The sequence below is a fragment of the Panicum virgatum genome, chromosome 3K, assembly GCF_016808335.1.
Source record: "Panicum virgatum strain AP13 chromosome 3K, P.virgatum_v5, whole genome shotgun sequence".
Taxonomy (NCBI): domain Eukaryota; kingdom Viridiplantae; phylum Streptophyta; class Magnoliopsida; order Poales; family Poaceae; genus Panicum; species Panicum virgatum.
Genome location: NC_053138.1, coordinates 57,675,937 through 57,700,095, shown reverse-complemented (window position 1 = coordinate 57,700,095; position 24,159 = coordinate 57,675,937). Strand labels below are relative to the sequence as shown.

Sequence of the window (24,159 nt, the reverse complement as noted above, 5' to 3'; positions counted from 1 at the left end):
GTTAGGCTATTCGCACTCGTAGTTCTCTAAATTCACTCTCTAAACAGAATATTCTATCATGTTCATCAAAATTCTCTGCTCTATATTTCATTCTTCCGCACCCATGCACCCTCTATATCTCTTCTCTATATCAACAACCACATCATGGAACCCACATTTAAATTTTTTCCCACTCCCTCCCCATCTCTTCTTCCCGCCGGCCTTCCGCCCCCTTCCCCGATGCCGAGCTTCGCCGAGCCGGCGGCCGTAGCCCTCCACCCCGATGCCGAGCTCGCCGCGGATACCTTCACGGGGCGGCGCCCGAGCTCGGTGCGGCTCGCCGCGCACGCCGGTGCGGGGCGGCCACGGCGAGGCAGGGCGCACGCCCGCGCGGGGCGGCCTCAGCCACGGCGAGGCAGGGGCGCACGCCCGCGCGGGGCGGCCACAGCCACGGCGAGGCAGGGGCGCACGCCCGCGCGGGGCGGCCACGGCCACGACCACGGTGATGCAGGGTCTGTAAGCCGCGGCGGCCTCCTTCCTCCCCGCCTCGGCACTTGCGCTCCTCCTCACCGGCGGCCCTGCTGCTCCTCGAGTTCGCCTCGCTGCGGCCCTGCTGCTCCTCGAGCTCGCCGGGGCGGCAGGTGCGGCCACCATCCCCACCGACGCTCTTCCTCCCCGGCGGCGGTGGCGGCCCAGCGAGATTCGCCTCGGGTCCGCGGGGGCGCGGTGCGGCGTAGCCCGGCGAGGCGAAGGCGCGGCGAGGCGAGGCCGCACGCAACCCCTCCCGCCCCCTCCCTTGCGCGCTTCTCCCTGCTCGAGCAGCCGGCGCCACGGCCCTGCTGCTGCTCACCGCGGCGTGGCAGCGGCGCGAGCGCGCGTGCGGGGCGGACCAGCGGAGCGAGCGTCGGGCCCTCCTCCCTTTCTTCCATGGCGGGTGGGCCAGGCGGTGACGGGCCAGGCGGTGGCGGGCGCGCGGCCATGGCGAGGCAGGGCGGGCTCGTGCGGGGCGGGGCGGCCAGCGCGGCGGGGGCCGGGCTACTCGGCTCTGCTCGAGCGCCCTGCTCCCTCCGCCGAGCCCCGCGGTCCCGCCTCCTCGTCTTCCTCGCGGGCGGCGCGGTTGTGCAGGCCTCCTCTTCCTCGATGCCGCGCCGGCGCCCCTCGTCCCCCCTCTTCCCTCCGTGCGGGTCGCTGGGATGGCGCGCCAGTGCGTGGGCCCCGCGCCACGTCGATGCGTGGCGTTGGTTCTCCACCCGCGTCAGAATTGGCGCAAAATGGAGCCCTCGCTAAGTTACCGTAGCTTTTACAGAGTCCCGCTGCGGGGATTTTTTCTCCAAACTCCAACTCTAAAACGTGTGGAGAGCGGGATGCAGTACCCGCTGCGGACAACCTTACGCCCCCAGCACGCGCACCGCACGGGCAGGCTTGCTGGATCTCGAGCGCACGACGCGTTCGTGAGAGGGGGTAGGGGCGTAGGGCTAGTAGTAGGTTTGTTCGGGCAGCATTCAGTTCCATTGATCTATCTTCCGTTAACTGAGCTCGATGCTTGTGGTACTCAAATTTCCAACGCCGGAGTCCATGCTTCTCAATCTTCATCCTTATTTTTTTTAAAAAAAATCTTATAAGCTATTTGTTTGTGTATAGAAATATCTAACCCGCAACATTATTTCAACTATTTTTAATTTATTTGTCACACATGCATTAGCTACGCATTTCATCAATTATCGTACGGTGGAGTGAAAGAGCGTGTAGGTTGGTTGGCAAGTGTTGCAGATATCTGGTAGGGCACTTTGACTATAGACATGGACCTGCCTTATCACCGTTGCACTCCACTTGTAGCTTTTCGGCTTGACGAGTGGGTGGGTGTTGCGCCTACAGCATCACCACCGGGAAAGCAGTGATGACGCCCGCATACGTCAATTGGGGTGGCAGGTATTTCATGAACCACAAATAAATCCGCAAGCACACAGAATACCGCTGTAGCATTTTACCCAGGAGTATACCGGGGTGTCATTTATATTTCCGCAGGGAAGACGGTGAATGAAGAGATATAGACCAGTTGATGAACTTTATCTAGATTTGATATTCTCTTGCATAAACACTTAAACAGGGGTAAGATAGATAACATGATAGGAGGTAGTGTGACACACAACTACCCTCAAGGTAAATAAATAAAAGAAAGGAAAAGATGCTTTAGACTGGGAGCAAGGTAGAAGTTAGAGCTCGAGTCAACTATGCTAGGCTCGTTATATCTATGCCATCTTAATTATGGTTAGATCGTCAGAGATTAAACTACACAATAGGGAGACCGCTATCGAAGCAACGGGAGAAGCCCGTACACCCCGGCGGCTTTATGCACCTCCTACCCCCCATACCGAACGTGGAGGATTACTCGGGCTCGAACAGGACTGTCACCACATGCCGGCTACCTCTACAAACTGTGGGTATAGTTGACATCCAGCAACTCTGAAGCGTCCCCTCATGAGGGAAGACTTAAAAGTGATACAATATCAGTCCCAGGAAGCTGATAACACTTTTATTACATCAGATGGTACATCACCGTACAACTCTACGCGGAAGTGGGCAGTGAAGCGCCACTATCGCGAGGATAACAACTAACACCCACACAATGATAATAACTACGAAGAGGGGGTCATCAGAGTCTTGCGCCATACGGAACTTCCTGCGGGTGACCCTATCCACAGGCAAGATTGGGTGCAGGACGGAACCTCTACTCAACGTCTTCGGGAACGAAGTCTGGGTCTTCCTCTGTAAAAATTAAGAATGGGGTGAGTACAAACGTACTCAGCAAGTCCAACCACACCCACGGAGGGGTATAAACATAATATAATGCATAGGGTAAATCAAGAATAAGGCTAGGGTTTAGTTTGCGGAAAGCTAAGTTTTATGCAAGGGTTCATTTGACAGAAAGGATTTTCAAAGCAAGTTTTCTTGTACCGAGCAACACATAGTGTTGATCCCCACATGATCCAAGTTTTAAACTGCTACCGGACTCCTCATCCGCCGTAGCACACGGCACAACTGCCGGACATTTTTCCAAAACAACTCACGTTAACCCATCCCAAAAGAAACACTAGTTGCGTGACCACACCGTAACTCGCCCAATACCGTGGGCACGGCTATTCGAATAGATTCTTAACTCAGCAGAGGTGTGCAACTTTACCCACAAGCGGGGTACCACAGCTCGATCACCGTAGTGTCAGTGTAGATCCCAACAAATTCATTACCCCCTTAGCTAGTCCTGACTAGCCATCAAGGGATCCACCAAGGGGTCATTGACCTATCACAGAGGTTTTAACCGGGGTATTAGTCACACAGAGCTAATCTCTTCTCCTTGATCACCCGTTGCTCTCAGCTCTCCTGATGGCTATCAGACTAACTAGTGGGGTTTATGCTAAGCCGTTGCCCATTCAACGGTCGAGTGGTTTGCACGATAGTGGAGTTAGGTGAGATGACACACCAACTCGGTCCTTAGTTGTGACAAGATGGATATCTCCCTTCCTTGCTCTGCCACATAGGCACGAGCACACCAATCGGCAAATCACATAGAAATGCCATCCATCCCGTCTAAATTCATCTTTCGAAATTCCACTTTTCTCCCTTCCCACACACGCACACATTTTCTTTATAAAATAAGTTATATTGTGTATAAGGTCCTAAACGTTCTAGCAGCGATTAACGTCCAAACAAAACACATTCAGACATTAATCTAGGTGGTCAAGGAATAGTTATAACAAATCAAGGGGTGGCTATCCAATCATGCTTTTAGCAGGAAAAATATATGCAATTTTATAAATCAGGCCAATAGGTTGTGTTTATAAAAACTAGGACAAAACATGCATCAAAGGGTGGAATTGAACTTGCCGTCTTCAAAGCCTTCCGGGAGGTCCTGGTCGAAATACTGTCCTTCGGGCTCGGGGTCGCGGAACTGGTCCTCGTTCGCTTGCTCGCAGTACTGCTCGTCGACGGGTTCTCCCTCGTTCACACCGTGATCTACGACGCATACAAACAAACACACAATAAAAGTTTTATCGCTGAGCTCGATTAGGAAACAATTAAGATATGGATATAGGAGTAATATTTTTGGTCGGTTTCCTAATGGCATGACCAAAATTATGTTAGGTTAGGCGTGGTAAAGTTTCAGGTCGATCGGAGATTGTTTGGCGCATAAAATGATAAGTTAACGGGGTGTTTAGGGCCTAAACAAGGGTCCAGGGACTTGTTTGTAATTAGTGAAAGGACCTGATTAGAATTCTGGGGAGTGTTTGGGTTATTCTGGAAAAGGTAGGGTTTTATTTCGAATTAAGTTTATATGGTGGAATGGTTTATTTTGAAATATAATAAAAGAGGGGGTTTCTTTTGCAAAATGGTTAGAAAGGGGGAGGGACTCTTTAGGAAATAGAGAGAAGGGGAGGGGGCCAAAGGCAAATCTGCCCTCTTCTCCTTCCTTTCGACTGGGAAACAGGGGTGGGAGAGGCAAGGCGCCGGCGGCGGCCAGTCTGGCCGGCCTGAGCTCCGGCGACGGCCGTGGAGGGGGGGAATGAAGAGGGAGGCGAGAGGATTTGATTCCCCCGCTCACCTTGGACTGGGACGCGGCGAGAAGGCGGGGCAGCGGCGGGGGCGGCGGCCGGTGAAGGCGTGCGTGGCGGCGGCGCTAGAGGCAGGGAGGCGCTGGGCTGGGCGGAGCTACGGGTTGTGGGGGCGCCAGGGGTGCTCCTCGGCCCCTTTTATAGGCGTCCGAGGCGGTGGAGGGCGGGGCGCATCGGTGGCGGCCCGGCGGGCTTCGTGGCCGGCTTTAATTGCGATGGGGGCGAGCTGCTGTGCTGCTCGGCGTCGCGGAGCGGTGGCGCGGGCGGCGAGGTCGGCACGGGGTGACACGACAGCTCGGGCAGGCGGCGAGCGGGGAAGGCGGCGCTGTGCAGCTTGACGGCGGAGGGCGCGGCGAGTGCACGTGGGAGCAGGGCCTGGCGTGCATGGGCGGGCCCGGGAGCATGGGCGAGCGGGGCCGGGGGCGGCCGGCGTCGAGCCGCAAGCGGCGAGCGGCACGGCGGGGGGCGCGCGTTGGCAGCAGGCGAGCGGCGTGGCGGTGATGGCGGCCGCGTGAAACGCCTGCGGCGCGTGGCGCGGGCAGGCGGCGTTCGTGCGTGCGCGCGTGCTCGTGCGCGTGCGCGTGGGCAGGCCGGGGGCGGGGCGCGCGCGCACAGGGACGGGCAGCGGCCGGGGGAGCCAGCGGGCATGCGCGAGCGTGGTCGGGGCGACGCGGCGAGCGGGCTGTAGTGCGCGGGAGACGAGAGAGGGAAGGAAGGGAGGAGGAGGAGAAAAAGAAGGAAAATGGAAAAAGGAAAAAGAGAAAGAAAAGGAAAGAGAGAAAGAAAGAGAGAGAGAGTGAGAGAAAAAGAGAGAGATGGCGGGGATCGCGACGGCGGCCGCGACCGGACGCGCACGCGCGCCGGTCGGGCGTGACACGCGGGACGAGGGCAAACAGTGAGACGGGACAGCGATTGGATGTCGGGACCGGGTTTACGGGAGATCGGGCGGGGATCGATTTTGAATGGACTGAGCTCAACGATTGAAAAGAGGTTTTGAAATTATTTAGCGCGTGATTTGATTTGGTAACTTTTTGGGATGTTACGAACTCTTAGCTAATCTAGACACCATGTCTACACTAGTAAGCGATACTCTAGTGTCCCGCGCGGAGCCCCCACCCTCCGGATGGACAGACATCACACTAGAGCAAACATACGAATACTGGAGCAGTTGATAGAGTTCTAAGGCCAATATGTTAACCATCGCAAGCGCAGGGCGATCATGCAATGCAAGATTGAACAATAACGGAACCAGATCAAGAAGCATATATCCGATAACTCAGAACATACTTCGAGCCGATATCGGTAACCATAGTCTAATTCTATTACAAACAACCGAATATTACAAGAGAGAGCTAGAGATGAACCCATATCAGAACTCTCGAGCAACTCCGGCGACTCGATGACTCCTAGACTTCTCCTAAACTCCACTAAGCCTAAAGATTATGCAAGAGGTGAGTGTGTCTGTGTTCTCATTCTCTACCCTCCTGTATTTATAGGAGGGAGCCACGGCCTCTACCTCCTGGAACCGCCATAAGGAGCCAATGGGACGCCTCCACGTGGCTGGCTGAAGGCGGTGGGCCCACTGGGCTGTCGGCCGGCCACCCAGTGGCGCCAACCGCCCCCAATCTACTGGGTGTGGGCTGTCCTGGGCCTCCTCTTGTCTGAATGCTGGGGGTAATGGCTGTGCTTCGATTCTTGGGCTACTTTTGGTCCGTTTGAGCATGAATCGGTGCTCTGATATTTTCTGTGATTTTATGTCGGGCCAAAGTATGCTCGCAACCTGCATATTAGCTCAAAAACACAACTTGCATTTTCTAGAAGGTGAAGTGTGGTTTAGGGACTTTATTGGATAAAGATGCGTGTAAGAAATGCAAACTCTCATAATTTTCTGATCAAGTTGACGCCTGGAAATGGTCGTTAGTGAGCGTCAACAGTGGGGTAACCTAGATCCATGACATTACCATTGGATCGCTTTGATACTAGTTCATCCACATTGGTTTTCACCATTTTAGTCCATCCGATGACGACCGTTATCGTCCATTTTGGTTTTACAACCTATAATTACCGTATTCTCTACGAAAGAAAGCGTGCTCACATAATTACAAACACATGGTGAGCTTTTTTTTCCGAATGACTTACAACATTATAATAGTTGCAAGAAAGTAGTAACTACACACACAGAATAGCAACAATAATTAGCATATCCTGTACAATTTGTTACTGATGGGGCACAACATAAGGAACAAACATGAATCCAAGATGCCATGCCTTGCTGCCCCTCCAACAAAATGCATCATCATCCATTGAATATTTGAACGCACTTGCGGACTTGCCTGTTGGCGACCCTCACGTTCATCCCTACCCAGCTTCCCCTCTGACGTCATCACCAACCAACCCCCCCCCCCCCGCTCGCCAACCAAGAACGATCCGCGGGGCCCACCTCCAAACCCCTCCTCCTCCCCCGCGCTTTGCAGGCTTTCCGTTCGCACGGCCGCTAGCCCGCTACCACTCCAAGCAACCCCACACCGCCCCCTGACTCGCGGGCCACACGTACCCCGGCCCCACTTCTCAGCGAGCTCCCCACGGAATCTTCCGGAGAGCACCCCCGGCCCGGTGGCACGAAGAAGCCCCGGCCCATGGCGGGAGCGCCTGCCCCCCGGGACGCGACAAAACGGCGAGCCACGCCACGCCACCACCCGGCCGCGTCGCCCCCGTCCGCCCGCCGTCCCACCGGCGCCTTCCGGGCAGCTTCCGGCTTCTGCTTCTCCCAGGTTCCCACGTGTCGCCGAGCGATTCAAATCAGGCGGCCGGGCACGTACGAGCAGCATGCACGGCGTTGGTTTGGTGCCGCCGTGTTGGTGATCGGGTTGGTTTCATCCCGTGGCAGCGGCCCGGTTGCCTGAAACGGCAATGGGGAAATTTCTCGGGGAGGCGCAAGGCGACGAGGCGGTTTAAAGCGGGGGCGACGAGGGGTGGCAAAAGCTGTGACGGGTACGGGGAGTGGGTAGAGCCCTGCCAGAGATAAGAGACAGAGGAGGGAGACAGCGGCAGGGGAGGAGAGGGTTTGCTGCCGCCCCCGGCCGTGGTGAGTACAAGAGAGAGGCAGGATCGTTCGTTCGGGGGTGGGAGGTGGTTCTCGGAGGAGGCCCAGGGCAGCATAAAGCGAGAGGAGGGGAGAGGTGGAGGTGGTGGGTGTGGAAGGAGACGAGCGCCCGCCCGTGCGAGGCAAGGAGCCGAGCACGCATGGGGGAGGTGAGTGGCGAGGGGAAGCTTTAGCTAGCCAGCAATGGGCGTGAGTGTGATCGGTCACCGTGTTCTTCGTGCTCGTGCGATTTGGTTCGTCGGAACCCCTGTTCGGTGTGGTTCGTCGCGTGCGCGAGGTTTGGTTTCGAGTTGGTTTTCGGTGGATTTCTCGTCGGGGTTTCTCGCAAATGCGGCGTGCGTCCTCGTTCTCTTCCCCCTGCTCCCGGCGTTGCTTGGGCTTGTCGCCGCCGATGATGGTTAGCCGAGGCGAGCGGCCGCGGAGCTGGAATGGAATTTCTCCCTCATTTTTTCATTTTTTTTGGGGGAAGTTGCGATCGGAGACGATCGAGTGTTGTGCGTGCGTGTGCTCCGCTCCGGTTGGTTTCCGTTCGGCGGTTCGATTTTCCCTGGGGGCTTCGTATGATTGGGGGTTTCCGGGGGCCATTCCTGCGATTCTGGCCGGCTTCCTCGTCCGGGCGGCCGGCCCTCGGGCTCCTCCGCCGCCGTGTGTTTCCCAGCTCGCAGCAGTGCGAGCGCCGGCGGTCCGAGCTCCGGAATCCGGCCGTTTCGCGGAGTTTTTCATGAGCTGCTCTCGAATTTGTGCTCGTTTATGCCCCGCCGCGCCTCTTTTCGGCGGATTCCGTGGATGATGGTCGTGTGGTTTTGTCGCTGTTACTGTTAGGGTTTTTGGCCTCCACGTTTTCTCCCCCTTTGGGCATCGAGTTCGCCCCCATTGCTCTGCTTTCGATTGCTGCCTTTCCCCCCGCCGCGGTTTACTAATCGAATGCTCGCCGCCATTGCTTTGGGTTGTTTGCCTCTCTGCACCGCCGCGGTCTTCTTCGATAGATTTCGGTGGTGGGTGCTTTTTGCTTCAACAGTGTGGATGGAAGGGGATGAGATGATGAAATTTCTGCGAGTTCGCTCTCTCCTCGCTCCTTCGCGAGCTCTCTGATCTGTTCGCTCCCCATGTGCTCCCGTTCCATCCCACAGCTATTTCTGGCTTTGCTTTTGGGGGTTTTCCACAGGCTTGTTGGGTTTTTCGTTCACGCGCAAATGACGTTTGGGTGCGATTCGATGCGATCCACCGCCCTCGTCCATGCTATTTTTGGAATTCCTTCTTGGGTTGAGGAGGTTTCGCTTGCTTCCCCGTATCCGATGGCTGCTACTATTTCCTAGGTGGTGGTGGATTCCGAAGAAATCTTTTGCGTGGCTGGGTAGCTTCGTATCTGGTACCTGTGGCCATGTCGTGTCATTCGCATCTACGTGACCCGACCTCCGGCCATTGGCCATTGATGTGCTGATGTGACCCAGCTCAGTCACAGATGCTCTACTTGTGGTTTGACCATGGTCTGAGCACTGAGCAGGCACTGGCTGGGGAAAAACACTTGTCCCTTCTGCTTGTTCTTACACGGCGTGGTCAATTGATTCGTCACGTTCCGCTTTCGTGTCTGTTGAGCGTCTTGACAGGGCTGCATTTTTGTTTCTAGTACAGTTCCATGTATGCTTTGCAGTAGGATTCATCGATAGCAATTTTGAGCAAGGGGGATTTGTCGGATTCCATTCTGGCTTGTCTTTAGTGGCAACCCAATGAAGCAAAACTTGATTAGTTTGATTTTTTTTGAAGAAGTGATTAGTTTGATTTTCGCTGCCTGCATTTGTCAGATTCCACTCTGGGCTGTCTTTATTAGCCTGCTGTTTCCTGTTCTGCTCGTGCTTTGTGTTGCCATTGGTCAAGTGGAAGTTTCGATTATGAGTTGCTTCATTGCTTGGGGCTACTGCAACAAGATTTATTCTGCTGGGACATGTTTCAAGTGAAGCAAATTGATCATTTTTTTGTTGTAATATAAGGTGTTGAAGTGAATTTCGTCTTTTGAATTTGCAGAGTTCAAGTGAAGAAACCAGCGGTGCGGGGACTGGCGGCAGCATGGACCGCGTGAAGCACGAAAGCTTCTGCCGCGCCGTCGTGGAGGACAACACCGCGCTCCTCCTCTCGGCGGTGGGGAAGTTCAGGAAGGAGGCCCTGCGCCGCATCCGCAAGGGCTCCGACGCCTCGAGGGTGCTGGACCAGGAGATGTCCACGAGGCTGGTGCACCTCGCCTGCAAGCACGACGCGGTGGAGTGCGCCAGGCTGCTCCTCGAGGGAGGCAGCGGGATCACGGCGGCGCCCGTCGATGCCAGGGACCAGCTCACGCGGACGCCGCTGCACGTTGCCGCTGAGACACACTCGGCCAGGTGCATCGAGCTGCTGCTCTCCAAGAATGCCCGCACTGATCTGAGAGTGGTTGACGGGAGAACACTTCTCCCGCTTGAGATCGCGCTGTTGAGCAGGAGGTATGTGAATGTATCCCATTGCTAGTTAATGCATGGATTTGATTGAACTCACTCCCCATGTTTCCTGCAATAACTGCACTGTTTCCTCATTAACCATGTACTGCTGCATTCAGAGTTCAAACTAATTGGTCGCTGGACAACCCAATTGAAGATCTTCTGTCTTTTCTTAAAGAAAGGGTTCGTATCCTCATTACTACACTTGCACATTATCTGAATTGTTCCACAGCTGATCTAAGTGCAGCTTTTTACTCAAAATTGCCACCTCACTCTTTGTGTAGGATCTCAAAGCAGTAAGGCTCCTGGCAGAGAAAACCAGAGTGGTCGGGGAGCTTGCTTACAGATATGCCATGGAGGGACGTGTTCCTGCATTGGCAATGCTGCTTCTCGTGGTGGAAGAGAAGATATCGACACAAGTTAGTGTGGTGATAGAGGGTGTCAGAACAAAAAGATCAATTTACAATGCTGTTGTGGATGAGGCTTTATCCCTGGGAGATGCTTCAGCTCGTGACGGAAATGAAAGGAGAAAGGCTCTGCTATGTGAGATTCAGCTGCTTAACCAATTTGGGTCGGCATCTTGGAGGGAGCACACTGACAGGAGAACATTACCCCCACTACTCAGGGCTGCTAAGGTACTGCTGTTCATATAGGAGTGCTTAAATACATTGGTCAGCACTCAGTAGTATAGCTATAAAAAATATCTACTCATACTAAAAGCAAGGCTTTTGTTTATGTTGCTTTCTTTTTCATAACATCAAATAAGTACTAAAATGTACTCGTATGTGACTCGTGTATTCATATTCAATGCATGTATAGTAAATGAACTTTCAGTTACTATGACTTTGACTTGACTTATGTATTCGATATGTTTATTTTGAGATCTAAACTGACTTTCATGAAAAACAGTGGATTTTTCGCAAATTAGGTTGATGCTATTTAACCTTAGTCGTGCTATGCATCACAAGCTCAAAGTTTTTTGGGAATACAATTGCATCTTCACAACGATTCTGCTGATAGACCTTTCTTGTGTAGGTTGGAGATATGAATGTCATAAAGATGCTTCTGATGGGGAATGTTGATGTAAATGAAGCCGACTCTGAAGGAAACACAGCACTTCACTGGTGCCTTAGTGGTAGCTCAAGTACACAGGAGCCAAGGTGCTCATCTCTGAAACTGCTTTGTCCTAACCAGTGAATCCTAATTTGTAAGATAGTTGTCTTCTTAGACATCAGTTGTATTCTGTCATTGTGCAGGATTGTGTGGCTCCTGCTCAAGAACGGTGCCAGAGTTTTCCAGGGGAACAAATTAGGGCTCACGCCAGTACACAGCGCTGCAGCTAAGGGCAATTACAAGGCTCTTCAGGTAGCCTTTTGTTACTTCCTTTCATAGTACCTAATTGCTCTGTTGTGAGTTGTGACTGATAGGTTTTATTTTTCTTTGCTTTGAAAGTCACTTCTGCTTCATGCCCAAGATTGTGTTGATATACCTACCAAGACCAAAGAAACCCCCTTATTCTTAGCAGTGAAGAATGGTTCTGTGGAATGTGTTAAACTCCTTTTGCGTTTTGGGGCTGATACCAAAGCCCGGAACCTACGGTGAGTAAATTCAGAATAATTCAAATAATCGAATTAAAAGAATAAATAACAAAAAGTAAAATACATAAATTGATTTTTAATTTATGGTCTAATGCACTAAACATGCTTATTTGACTTGAACAGAAAGCAAAGACCCATTGACGTGGCAACGTCCCAGGACATGCGTTTCGTTCTTAGCTCTGCAAATGTGGTACCATGTAAGAGACTAACATAGATTTACTCTTTTTCTGTTCGGCTTAATCTTGATATATGTTCACATTTTCTTCTGTTAGCTTATTTGTATTCTGCAAGTATAGTAGTAAATACAAGCCAGAAATTCAATTAGATGGAAGGAATTTAATAAACTGAACATATATATTTGCTGTTCTTTTGCTGGTATTACTACATAAGTTTGGACATTTAGAATTGCCATTTTAACAGAAAAGTACTCTAGTTTCAGGGAACCATAGATCACCTCAAAAGTATCATTTGATGAAAAAGGAAATTTGCAAAGAGCTTCTGGGTGATGAGTTTGATGACTTATTCAATGATGACTGTACTGAAAGGTACATCTGGTATACACTACAATAGCACATGATTACTTGAACTATGACATCTTTGCTTCTCACCTGTATTTGCTTTGAATTTTTCTGCAGCTATACTGGTCTAAAGACATCAGTAGGCCAGCGTGATTTGCGGTCCAGTAACCGTTCTGCTCAAGGGCCTAAGAGTAAGAGCCAATATGTTACAAAACAAGGACAAGGCTCAAAGTTTGTGCCACGGGTGAGTTAAGCATGCTCAACCTCATTCTGTCAACATCTATTCCTTTGTTCGGTTTGCTTCTTACATTACATTCTTTTTTAGAACAATCATTGGCCGAAGCATGACTACACTCGAAAAATTTTTGTTGGGGGCCTCCCACCTTCAGTAGACTCTGGTAAATTTCATAAATCCTTACATTGCTTGAATTTGAACCAAGACACACTTCTAACTTTCTGTGTTGTCCCATTCTGACAGAGTTCCTTATTGAATTCTTCAATGCTGAATTTGGGCCTGTGGAAGAAGCAGTGGTCATTGGGATACCAGTAGGCAATCGAATGCAGTCCCGAGGTTTTGGCTTTGTAAAATTTGAAAGAGAGGAGGACATGGTAAGTGCAAAGGAAGCTCATCATGTATACATGCTTGGGAAGAGAGTGGAGGTAAAGGATGCTGTAGCTAGAGCATACTTGCCTTCAGAAGAACAAAGAGCTACTTCTTTGCGGCAATTCATCAAGGAGCGCCCAGAGGTAACCCATAGTGTGCTGGATGGTGAACTAACTGTGGAACACAACCTTCGGAAGCGGCGACCATTGCCTGAGAAATGCCTTCCATCTTGGTTCTTCGTATTCAGGAAGTGGTTGCCAGGATTTCTTGAGGATGCAACTGAGCGACTTGGGGGAGAGAGGTATCCATTAAGCTCTTTGAAGGGTGATTTCAGAGCAACTTGCAGGATGGAGCTTGATCATACTGCACTTGGTTATCCTAAGCTAAGTGACTTTATGCGCTCCCTCCCTGGCATCTGCAGGATGTGTGTAGTTCCTGTTGGATGCGGACCTGCAACGCACATGGTCCTTCTTCCACCACTCTCAAGACCGAAGTATGTACCCTTGCTAGAGCCTTGCTCCTTTGATCACGATGAGCTCCCTGAATCAGTGTCAGATTATCACTCCCCAAGATCTCCACTTAATGCCAACATCACGGATGACTCCCCTCCTAACACTGACAGCCAGCAGGGTGATGATGCATGCAGTGGGACTAATGTTGAGATCCATCAGAGTGATGATGCATGCAGTAAGAGCAATGGTCAGAGCCATCAGGCCCATGGGAGCAGCAGCAGCAGCAGCAGTGCTGAAAGCATTCTGGATGGAAGTTCCTCTGATAATGGTAGCTTGCTGGATGATATTCCTGTCAGCACCCCAAAGCTTGATTTGGTTGAGCCTGTACCTACAGGAAAGTCTGATGTGATTGACTCTGCACCTACAAGAAAGCCTGATTTATTTGAGTGTGTACCTACAAGAAAGCCTGATTTAATTGAGTGTGTACCTACAAGAAAGCCAGATTTGATTGACTGCATAGCTTCAAGAAAGCCTGATTTGATACAGTATGGATCTCTTCACAGAAACGAGTCTGGACCAGTCCGGAAGCCTAATTTGCTTGAGTTTGGACCTACAAGAAAGCTCGACTTCATTCAGTCCAGGCCTTCAGCGTGCTTCGTTGATTGTCCAGTTGAAAGACCAGCAGTTCCTCCAAGCAGCTGTGAGACTGAAATGAGATTCTCTTTCTTTGAGTCTCAGTGGGACAAGTATCTGGTAAGAGCTCCCTGCTTGCCAGCTTGCAATGTTTATTATGCTGCTTATAAGATCAGAATAATGTTCTCCAAAGTATTAATACTGTTATTTGCATGTTAGACTCCATATCCCAAGAGTGACTCCTGCATCATCTGTCGATCTTGCGAAGCTGCGATGGAGCTCGTCCCATGCCATCATAAGATATGTGTTGCCTGCATGATGAGGTGTAATGTCAGGGCATGCATGGCTTGTGGCACTTCTGTAAGTGGAGTGAAGTCTTCCCCGGCAGTTGGTGCGCCATACAGATACATGGTAGTGGAAATTCTCTGAGCAATTAGAATTGCCTCTGATTCCCTCTTGTTGAGAAGTAGCTCATATCATTTGTAGCCTGTTTTAACTTTTTTAAAGAGAGGATCTGTTCGTTTAGTGCTTTCTTTCTTCACTGCACTTGAGTTGAACTGGTCTGATCAGTTGCGTCGAATATGCAGGGTGTCACGGAGCGCGTTCCGGATCAAAGGTGCCAGTTGATGGTTGTCTGTCGTGGTGCTGAGGCGATCGTCAGATGCTCCCCCTGTAGGCACATCATTGCTTGCCGAGGATGCCTCCTGGCATCAGTGACGTTACTGAAGACCTGCACTACCTGTGGCTGCATGATTCAGCACTTCATGTTTGGTTGACAAGACTCACCTCCCTATTACAGCAGTATTACTTACTATGCATACTAAGGTATAGAATAAAGCAAGTTATCCTACAATCTGAAGGAGAGATCTGACATGCTCTCTTTCGGTTTTGCCACACTTGTGGGATGCGCTAACAGGCGTAGTGGTATAGGCGCCCTCGCTCTTCTGGGCCTGAGGTGCTCTCTTTTGCTCCCTTCTGTTCTTGCTTAGATATGCTAGTCAGACATGCTTGATTGCTATGCTATTTCTGCTTCTGTGAGCTTGTGACGGCTCTGACATTGTGGCAGTAATACCATGTAAAACTCCCCTTGTCTATTATGGCACTCATTTAGTAAACCTATGAGCTATGAAAGTAATATCTCTGGGGTTGTGGTGTTTGCAAAGCCCCTTTTGTACATGTTCCTGATCCTGATGTCTGAATTTGGTTTGTTTGGCTCTTGCTTCTCTTTCTTATGGTCAAGTTCAACCATTGTTTGTCGTGGATGATCTGTTATGTGTTGCATTTTTCAGAATTCGCTCAGCAAGTTCCAGTTACACGGGAACTTGGAAGCTGCATTGCTCAATTTGGTTGTTCTGCATAGCATTGTATTTTTTTTTCTGAACGATTGCATAGCATTATATCACATTGCTTTCAGAATCGTAGTGTGCGTCTTGCACCTTTTTTGAGCAATCAATTTTCATTTTAGGCTATGATTTTACTGTTTCGACCACTGTTGCAGCCATGATTCCATGAAGCTATGTTTGTATGGCTCTTTGCTTTTCAGTTCTGTCGGGCTCCATTTGCCACTGCCCCAGAATGTGGTCTGCACTCTTTGTTCGCAACAGTAGTTATCAGTATATCTTATTTGTGTAGAAGTTGCAAAGACAAATCATGCTTGACTTCATGTCTTTAAATTAACTCTGAAATCTGACAAGCTTCGTCTGTGGATATTACTAGTATATATTGTGCATACATGTATACAACCAAATGGAGCGCTCGGATGTTGTTTTTCCCTGGTTCTGTTTCTATGACTATGAGGGCACGCAATTGCTTGGCAATGAGCTGAAACGAAAAATAGATGACACCAAACAGTAACTCCATGATGGTGAACAGTAGGTAACCTCGGCCAAGGAATTCAAATGGAAGCATGAACAGTGTGCATGAGCGCTGGAGCGAGAAGCACATGATCACTGGCTGTCGAAGTAACCATTCCACCGACGCTGATCATGGTTGTCCTCCCAGGGAGGAAGCCCCCGTTTGATCCTGCCAACCCTGGCGATCATGCCGTCGACAGCGATGTCAAAGGCGTCCCTGAACCCGCCGGCGGGGGTCCTCGGGTCCCTGTAGACGATGCCGGGGATCATCCTGACCACCCGCTCCCTCATGGCCGCCACTTCCGCCCGGCCGAACCGCCGGAGCACGTCCTCCACCCGCACCGTGCCGTTGCGCACGCTCTCCCCCGGCACGAACACCGAGTACCCCGCGTGGTCCACCGGCAGGTGCCACCGGTACTGCGTGTACGCCGAGCCCGGGTGGAAGAAGACCGGCACGCAGCCGGCGAGCATGGCGTCGAACGCCGACCGCCGCGTGTACGAGTCCCCCGGCGGCTGCAGGCAGAAGGCCGCGCTCCTGAGGTGGCGCATGACGTTGCTGGGGGCGTAGCAGTCGTTGCGCCGGCCGCGGCCGCACTGCAGCAGCCCGCACCGCCGCGACCGCGCGCACTGGTCGATCACGGCGTCGCGCAGGGTGCCGCCCCCGCCCCCGCCGGGCCGCCGCGCGCCGGCGAACGCGAACAGCCACGGCCGCCGCGCGCGCCGGACGGTGCGCTGCCAGGACGCCACCTCGGCGGCTCGCGACGGGTGGAAGTAGGTCGGGTACGGCACGCCGACGTCGCCCGCGTGCCACGGGCCGGACTCGAGCACGAGCGCCGTCATGTTCCTGGCCTCCGGGAGGAGGAGCAGGCGGCTGCCCCACTCGCCGCCGCCGTCGTCCTGGCGCCGGAAGTCCCACGCGATGCGGCCGCCGACGAGGAAGTGGTCCCGGCCGCCGTGCGCCGCCCACGCCGGCGTCGAGCGGAGCCAGCCCACGAGGTCCTCGGCAAGCGCGTCGCGCACGCTGTTGCTGAACCCCCACAGGTGGCGGCCGACGTCGAGCCCGGCGTAGTAGGGCACGTACACGGCGGCGGCGCGGGAGGCGTCGGCGGTCAGGCAGCCGTACTGCCGCATCCGGTTGTGGAAGACGACCTCGAGGGTGAACTGGTTGGTGTCGTACCAGCCGGTGGGCGGGAGCACGCCGCCGGTGCGCGTCAGCCGCGGGCCCATGCCGGCGTTGGCGACGTGCTTGCACATGTCCGTCCACTCCGACAGGGACCGGCAGTCGCGGAGCAGGTCGGCGTTGAATCGACGCGGCAGCTCCTGGACGTAGATGTACCGGCCGGCGCACCGGTCGGCCACGGCGGCCCGCCTCGCCGCGCGCCGCTGGCGTTCTTGACGACGTGCCACCTGTGGCGGTGGTGGCGAAGGCGGAGTCCCTATTCTTGCTTGACGATTCGGTGGCTGTGATGACGCGCCAGTTATTTTTTCAAGCTTTGGCGGCGGCGGCGATGCGTCAACGATCAGCTCACGCTCTGGCGGCCGCGGTGACGCGTGAACGATATCTTCATTCCCGAGCACCGGCGGCGTCGGGGGCGCGAAGGCGAGGAGCATCCACACGACGCAGCACGCTGGGACGGCGAGCGGCAGGAGCCACCTGGCGGCCCGCAGCGCCGCCGCCGCCGCGCCCCCGCTCGCCATGGCGCGTCACCGAACAAGCAGAGACGCCCGCCGCCTGGTCTTGCCGCCGGGGAAGGAAGGACTAAGGAGAATGCTCGCTCGCAGCCCCGCGTCCGTGTCGCCGAATGCGCGGCGGCTTCAGCTCCAACACATGCCGCCGTGCCGCCGTGGGCTGCTGCAGCTGCCGATCCCCACCAGCGCGTCGCGGGATCGCCGACGCGGATCCGCCTCGATCTGTTCCCATTCTTGATCGCGTCTCTGCCTAGGATGTTTCCATCCATGGACGCGCCCCCAAGGATGTTCGATTAGGCGCGTGCATGGGAGCATGGCCGGCGCTGCTAATTATGGAATGAAAGCTCATGCATGCAGGATTAGTGGGGCTCAAGATCCTCCATGGCTTTTATTGTGGTTTTGGCTGCACAGATGGTTCAGGGCGGGACCACATGTCAGCGGCACACGCCAAGTTACACAGGTGTGGGCACAGGTACAGCGGCAGGTTCCCAGAACATACTCCAACGCAGCCATTTTGGAAGTCAAATAGTTCAGGAATCAGCATACACAATTTGGAATTAAATCTATACTTCTATACTATTCTATATTATAAAGGATGAAACTTCCTAATACATTTTGCACCAAAATTAATTCACTCATACCTGTCATAAAACACATCTTAATGGTCCACGTATAAGAGCTACGCAGTTGCCAGGACCGGCGGACCAAAAAACGGCGTCTTCCGAAATGATTCCGCCCAAAACCAATTTTTTTTTGTCACGGTGGCCTTCTTTACCCGCCCGCCTGTACCCACCCCCGCCTTCCGCGCCTCGCCCCGTCATTCACGGATTGCATTCCTTTCTCACCGCCTTGCCTCCTGCTCCTGCGCCCCCATCGCCTTGCTACTCCTGCACCCCCGCGCCCTTGCTGCCCCGGCCCCGGCCCCGGCCCCAGCCCCCGCGCCAAGCCTCCTGCTCCTCCAGCCCCGTGCGCCCCCCCACCGCCGCGCTACTGCTCCGTCACCCCGCACCCTTGCCTCCCCCGCCCCCGCGCCAGTCCTCCGCCACCGAGCCCCTGCCTGGGCCCCGACTGAAACCCTAGGCGACGACCGGTGGATCCAACAACGGTGGTGGTGGCCGGTGGCGGCCCCCTCGGCGACGACGAAGGCCTGGTGGAGGTCGTCATAGATGGTGGGGATGGTGGCGCGGATCCAATGGACTCCTGCGAGAGGCGTGGGCGAGGCCATGGCCTCCGCCACCGGCTCCGACCAGCAGCAATCCCCAAGCACAGGTACCTGCCTCTCTCCAATTCGATCATATTCCCTCCTCTTACCGTTTGACTCGACTCAATCCCCAACTCTACAGGGGATTGGGATCCTGATTGATGCCTGATTGGATGGGATCCTTGCCCTAGCAGCAGCAGCAACAGATGCTGACCCGGGAGCTGGGGCCGACAAGCTCGTGTTCGAGGCGGCACTGCAGCCCATGAGGGAGGACTACGTCGAGAACGCCGTCAAGTTCCTCTCCCACCCCAAGGTCAGGGGCTCCCCCATAGTCTACAGGCGGTCTTTCCTCGAGAAGAAGGGCCTCACTTTCCAGGAGATCGACGAGGCCTTCTGAAGAGTCCTTGTAAGTACTCTCCTCTCCTCTTATCTCCTCTTGTGATGTTATTCTTCTATCATCTTGACTACTGATGAGCAAAGCATCGAGGTATGCCCAGAATTAGGCCCTATTTGGCAGGGCTCCAAACGCGGCTTCAGCAGGAGCACTGCCAAACGGTGTGTTGTGCACCAGCTCCGCGCGAGGAGCTGCCCATGGAGCCCCTTGCGGCTTCCACACGCAAGGAGGAGCCAGGAATTGGTGGCTCCGCGCGGCTCTGGCAACACTTTGCCATACTTGCCCCCAGGTGGGGTCCGCTGGAGCGTGGCCCGCGGGGACGAGATGGCCGGCGGCGAGGGCCTGCGGAGTCGGGGACGAGGTGGCCGGCGGCGAGCCACCGGGCGAGGCCGGGACGAGGTGGCCGGCGGCAAGCCAACGGGCGAGGCCGGGACGAGGTGGCCGGCGGCGAGCCTAGGCACGCGGCCTGCGGGGTCGGGGAGGATGTGCCCGGCGGCGGAGGAGGTGGCTGGCAGCGGACGCGTGGAGGAGGAGGCGCGGGGCGCCGCGATTGGTGGAGGAGGAGGCGGCGCGGGCTGCCGCGATGGGTGGAGGAGGAGGAGGCGCGGGCTGCCGTGTTCAGAGGAGGAGGGGGCGCGGGCGGGAGCTCGAGGCCGAGGAGGGGGCCGGCGGCGGCGGGATCATGAGGCTGGGAGGGAGCCGGCGGCGGCGAGAGCGAGGCGGGGGGGGGGGGGGGGTTGGGCGGCGGCGAGAGCGAGGCGGGCGCCGGGGAGGTGCGCCGAATGGATAAGGAGGAGGAGGGGGAAAAAAGAAAAGGGAGAGGAAAATAAAAGGAGGGGAAATAAAGGAAAAGAAAGCAAATGGAAAAAAAAAGAAAGGGCACTTTAGACATTTCACAACCTCAATCTAACTGGTGGAGCTGTTTTGCCAAACATTTTTCAAAACGACTTCGGCTCCACCCGAGAAGCCGCTCCACCAGAGGAGCTGGAGCCGGAGCTGTTTTTCGAGGAGCCGGAGCTCTACCAAACGGGCCCTTAATGAATCACAAGTCCAGGTACATGCGATCCAGTTGAACATGATGTGTTTGTTGAAATGCCTCACACAAATTTTTATTGCTTTTGCAGTACATTTGGTCTTGAATTTTTCCATCAATTATTATGGAGTCGATAGGTACCGATATGATTACAAAAGCCCTTAATGTTAGAGTTAAGGGATTGGTTTTGGACAAACATGTTCCATGTCATTTTTACTGGCTTATTAGTTCTGAAGGTTTGAATATTTGCTGAGGCAGGAATGAATCATTGGTAGGTCCATGTGATCCAGTTGAACATGATGTGCTTGTTGAAATACCTCAGATAAATTTGTATTTATATTGTTGAACGTTTGAATCTTATGAATTTTGCTGTCAACTATGAAAGTCAATAAGGTAGCAATATATGTAACAGAAACAGAATGCTTTGTGAAAAATATTTCTTCCTATTTTTATGGAAAAGAATAATGCTTGGTAACAGCATGCGTTCTTTCCCTAAAATTATTTTAGATAATTATTTTTTAAATAAATAGTGCTTGCAGAATGCTCATTAGGTATGCTGCTTGCCTCCCATTAAGAAATGCACGGAGTAAAACTATTCTGCTTTTGGAGGCACATGTAAAGCTTTAAATTTTACTAATACAACCCACATCAACCCGCATTTATATAGAACCCGCCCGACCCACCCATTAACTAATACAACCCATTTTAACCCATCCAAACACAACACATTTCAAAACCCACCCCATAAAATTCATTTCAACCCAAACCATTAGCAGGCCTATAGCACCACCACCTGCGATCCAATCCCCCCTCCCATGCCTCGCCCCCCATGCCGCGAGATCCCCTTCTCTGGCGGCGGCGCACCTCGGATCCCACTGGCGGCGGCCTGCCGCCAGCGTCCCTCTCCATCACCCGGCGCCACCCTCCCTCCGCGCGGCATGGAGCCGACTCGGGACCGGAGCGGCTCGAGCACGCGCGCGTGGCGGGGCTGCGCGCGGGCGGGTGGAGGCTGAGGCGCGGCGTGCGAGAGGAGTGGGCATAGTGCATGAGCGGCCAGGCCACCGGCGTGGATTGGGCGGCGGGTGTGCCTTCCGCGGCGGCGCGCGGGAGGGCAAGTCGCGCGCGCGCAATAGGCGACGCACGCCCCCCGCCGCGGATTCCCCACGCGCGCCTCGCGTGGCCGCCGTCCCCATCGCTGTCAACGCCCACTCCTCGCAGCTGCACCTCCTCCACACCGTCGTGGACCTCGCGCCGCCGCGTACCTGCTCGTTGAACGAGCGGGGGAGCCCGGCCTCCCGGACAGTGGCGGCGGAGGGTAGGACCACCACGGCGATGGCACGGGCGATTTCCTCCACCACATCCACCCATCCACGCCGGTGTCCCCCCTCCACCAGAACGTCCAAGCCTCACCATTGGTGTGCCGCACGGAGAGGATAGGTCTGGACAGTCGTGCGAAGAGGAGAGGGCGGTTGTCATCCTGTTGATGCCCCGGCCCCATCTCGGCACCCTATCCATTCCGGCGGCGGATCATTTACGCCCCCATCCTTCCCCACAAGTTGGCTCTGGTATCTAATGCAAATTGTTTCACCGACCATTGGTTTGGGCATCATGTGTTTGTTAAAATGCTTACATGTGTTGACCGCTTGTGCAGTCTTGACCTCAGATGGGATCATGGAAGCTCTGAAAGTAGCAGAGATGGGTCATCACCAATCAGGTAGAGTTAGTTGCTAGCTGCCTAGCCGCAAGCAACCCTCACCATCGACAAAGCATTAGGTGATACATCTTTCTTCTCGTTTAGCTAGCTGCTCAGTCCACTGGAATAACTGAACATGCACTCTCTCTGATGTCCTTGCTATGCTTCAGTTTATGAATTTTTCAACCTGATCATGTAGATAGTTGCTGGGGACTAGGAATGTGCAGAGCATTCATGAATAGAGAAGAGAGGAAATGTTGTTGGATGCTACTCATCGTCTTGGGAGTTTATATAAATTCTTTTAGGAATAGTCCAAAGAATATTTAGTATGACCACTTTTGCTTACGAACAGTATGGATATTTTCAGTTTTCCTTAACTCTGATGATTTTGATATGACCACTACTGTTTTTGGTGAGCAGAGAAAAGTTTGTTTGCATGACACATTTTGTACATAATGCCTAACAGTTGCAGCCTCTCTAAATGAAATGCAAACAATAATGCTTGCTTTAGATCAGTCAGTAAGATACAAAAGCTTTTACATGCATCTTCGTGTTGCCTTCAGGTTGTTTTCACTCAATATATATAATGATGCTTTTTTTTATATCAGGTACAAACATATGCAGATGAATGAATAAACAATTAGGACAATACTATTTTGTGTCTTGTCAACTGTGGATGTCACACTGCTTCCTACGATTCATTCGGACGTTCAGTAGCAAAAAAATGTGACAGGTGAATTTGTGTTCATTTCTCTGTTTATTACAACATCAAGATTCAAGACACACATGTTCTGAAGGGCCCATAGTCCCATTTGAAGTGTTGGTCTGTTGATTCTAAAGGTATGTATCACAGCTTAAATGAAGGTTTTAATTCGTATAACTTATTATATCGTTTTATAGCTCATTTAAACAAATAAAGCGAGTCTATTTCCATCTTTTAATTCCTGTGGCGACCAAAAAAAGAAATTGATGCTTCCAAAGGATTACAGAATTTGGGTTCATATGTCTTCAATTTTTAGACAAATATTCTGATTCAGGTGACCTCCTAAGATCGCATCAGTTGAGCGTTTACATGAAGCTGTTGGGTTCAGACTTCAGTAACGGTGTGTGAACTTTGCCATTGCTAAGTCAATGGTGAGGCTGGGAGACATGTTGGGAGAGACCACGTCTTGTAGTTCACCTGATTATGAGATATGAGGGTGAAAGAGTTTCCATCAATTTGGCCCTTTTGGTACTACTATGAAATATTTCATTTATTTGCAAACCTTGTCTCGTATAATTTGTTCTGAATCGCTCCGCATGTTTTCTGAATTCAAGTTGTAAAGATTGTTTTTAAGACGAGTCCTTACAAGTGAAGGCAATATTCTGAGTTATCATGGCAAAGCAGAGATACGGAACCACAATCAAAATCTGAGAAAAATCAGATCGGTTGATCAACTTGCTTGGTTTTCATCGCATTCTAAAAGTGTTTCCAGATGTGACAGGTGAATTTGTTTCTTCCAAGTGATCAGTGAAGTTGGGGCAAGCCTTCTCCGTGACAATAGACCTAGGTCTGAAATGACATTGAGTGTTACTCCTCTCTTGCTTGAGCTCAATCTCCTTGTCTGAAAACAGCATGAAGCATGGTGGTGGTGTTTGGATGAAGTTCAATTAGGTTATCAAATTAACTTTGCTTTAATAATGTATTCAGACAAATTACGTGATTTTTTATTTATATTGCTTGAAATAAAATTTTGGTTACATAGAAAAAGTTGATGCTTCTAATTTTAATGCATCTGTTATAACACTAAGTTTTACTATTTTGCTATTGTCAGAGAAATGACAATACTTTTTAGCTTGAGACGTCTTAGAGGTGTCTTATTGTTTTAAATCTTGTCAAGTTAACATACTGAGTAATGGTACTGAGTAATTAGCCATCTCTCATGATTCTTTTGACCAGAAGCAAAAGACACTCAACACCGAATGTGTTAAGTAGAAAACCATCATCAGGAAGGGTTACTCGTGGTGGATACATTTTGTGATCGTAGTGTATTCACCTTTTTTTTATGGCTAGATGCTTTCATGTCTTGTGACCAGCAACAATGTACATGTAGGCTGTAGCTGTCTTTTTTCCATCTGCAGGTTGATTGTTTGTGCCATTGTGGTGGCACCATTCTGATTTATTCCGATGATAATGATGCTTCGATTTATACTTCCTGGAGAAACGATGATTTATACTTCGATTTATGCAACATTCTGATTTGCAAACAATGAAGAGTTTCATGGCCATAAAAAGATTGTCATTGTATTATTATTCTGCATACATCTTTATCTAAATATAAAATTATTGTTTATTAA

General features: G+C 52.3%; 4 protein-coding genes across 13 annotated transcripts; 2 read left to right on the top strand and 2 right to left on the bottom strand.

Annotated features, from left to right (window-relative positions):
• Nucleotides 1-87: 87 nt before the first annotated feature.
• On the bottom strand, nucleotides 88-633 carry LOC120701105 (translation initiation factor IF-2-like). Its single transcript, XM_039985264.1, has one exon. The coding sequence runs from the start codon at nucleotides 631-633 to the stop codon at nucleotides 88-90; it is 546 nt and encodes a 181-aa protein (XP_039841198.1).
• A 7,110-nt stretch (nucleotides 634-7,743) lies between these two features.
• LOC120699864 lies at nucleotides 7,744-15,090 on the top strand. Its single transcript, XM_039983954.1, has 14 exons — nucleotides 7,744-7,838; nucleotides 9,712-10,160; nucleotides 10,274-10,337; nucleotides 10,439-10,789; nucleotides 11,190-11,314; nucleotides 11,411-11,519; nucleotides 11,607-11,752; nucleotides 11,876-11,949; nucleotides 12,186-12,297; nucleotides 12,388-12,514; nucleotides 12,596-12,668; nucleotides 12,749-14,079; nucleotides 14,179-14,370; nucleotides 14,547-15,090. The coding sequence occupies exons 1-14, from the start codon at nucleotides 7,830-7,832 to the stop codon at nucleotides 14,733-14,735; spliced, it is 3,351 nt and encodes a 1,116-aa protein (XP_039839888.1). The 5' UTR covers nucleotides 7,744-7,829; the 3' UTR covers nucleotides 14,736-15,090.
• Nucleotides 15,091-15,789: 699 nt separating this feature from the next.
• LOC120701104 (xyloglucan galactosyltransferase KATAMARI1 homolog) lies at nucleotides 15,790-17,510 on the bottom strand. The gene has a single exon (XM_039985263.1). It carries the CDS (start codon nucleotides 17,508-17,510, stop codon nucleotides 15,906-15,908), a length of 1,605 nt encoding a protein of 534 aa, XP_039841197.1. The 3' UTR covers nucleotides 15,790-15,905.
• An 801-nt stretch (nucleotides 17,511-18,311) lies between these two features.
• On the top strand, nucleotides 18,312-24,072 carry LOC120699863 (peroxisomal membrane protein PEX14-like). Of its 10 annotated transcripts, none has more exons than XR_005685674.1 (6): nucleotides 18,312-18,770; nucleotides 18,845-19,108; nucleotides 20,221-21,694; nucleotides 21,781-21,902; nucleotides 22,431-23,053; nucleotides 23,140-24,072. XR_005685674.1 is itself a non-coding variant. In XM_039983953.1 (2 exons), the coding sequence occupies exons 1-2, from the start codon at nucleotides 18,668-18,670 to the stop codon at nucleotides 19,097-19,099; spliced, it is 306 nt and encodes a 101-aa protein (XP_039839887.1). In that variant the 5' UTR covers nucleotides 18,312-18,667; the 3' UTR covers nucleotides 19,100-19,319. The 10 variants fall into 10 exon arrangements, 1 of the variants encoding a protein (XP_039839887.1); XR_005685671.1 differs by having other exon boundaries at nucleotides 20,221-20,266; nucleotides 20,388-21,694; nucleotides 22,431-23,205; XR_005685676.1 differs by having other exon boundaries at nucleotides 22,431-22,662; nucleotides 22,860-23,205.
• The last annotated feature ends 87 nt before the right edge of the window (nucleotides 24,073-24,159 follow it).

Excerpts from the sequence above, each read along its gene's own strand:
- LOC120701105 (XM_039985264.1), bottom strand. The coding sequence starts at position 633 with ATGGTGGCCGCACCTGCCGCCCCGGCGAGCTCGAGGAGCAGCAGGGCC.
- LOC120699864 (XM_039983954.1), top strand. Across the intron at positions 12,515-12,595 it reads GCTCAAAGTTTGTGCCACGG|AACAATCATTGGCCGAAGCA; the intron begins GTGAGTTAAGCA and ends ATTCTTTTTTAG. Across the intron at positions 14,080-14,178 it reads CTCAGTGGGACAAGTATCTG|ACTCCATATCCCAAGAGTGA; the intron begins GTAAGAGCTCCC and ends TTTGCATGTTAG.
- LOC120701104 (XM_039985263.1), bottom strand. The coding sequence starts at position 17,510 with ATGGCGAGCGGGGGCGCGGCGGCGGCGGCGCTGCGGGCCGCCAGGTGG.
- LOC120699863 (XM_039983953.1), top strand. The coding sequence starts at position 18,668 with ATGGTGGGGATGGTGGCGCGGATCCAATGGACTCCTGCGAGAGGCGTG. Across the intron at positions 18,771-18,896 it reads GCAGCAATCCCCAAGCACAG|CAGCAGCAACAGATGCTGAC; the intron begins GTACCTGCCTCT and ends TTGCCCTAGCAG.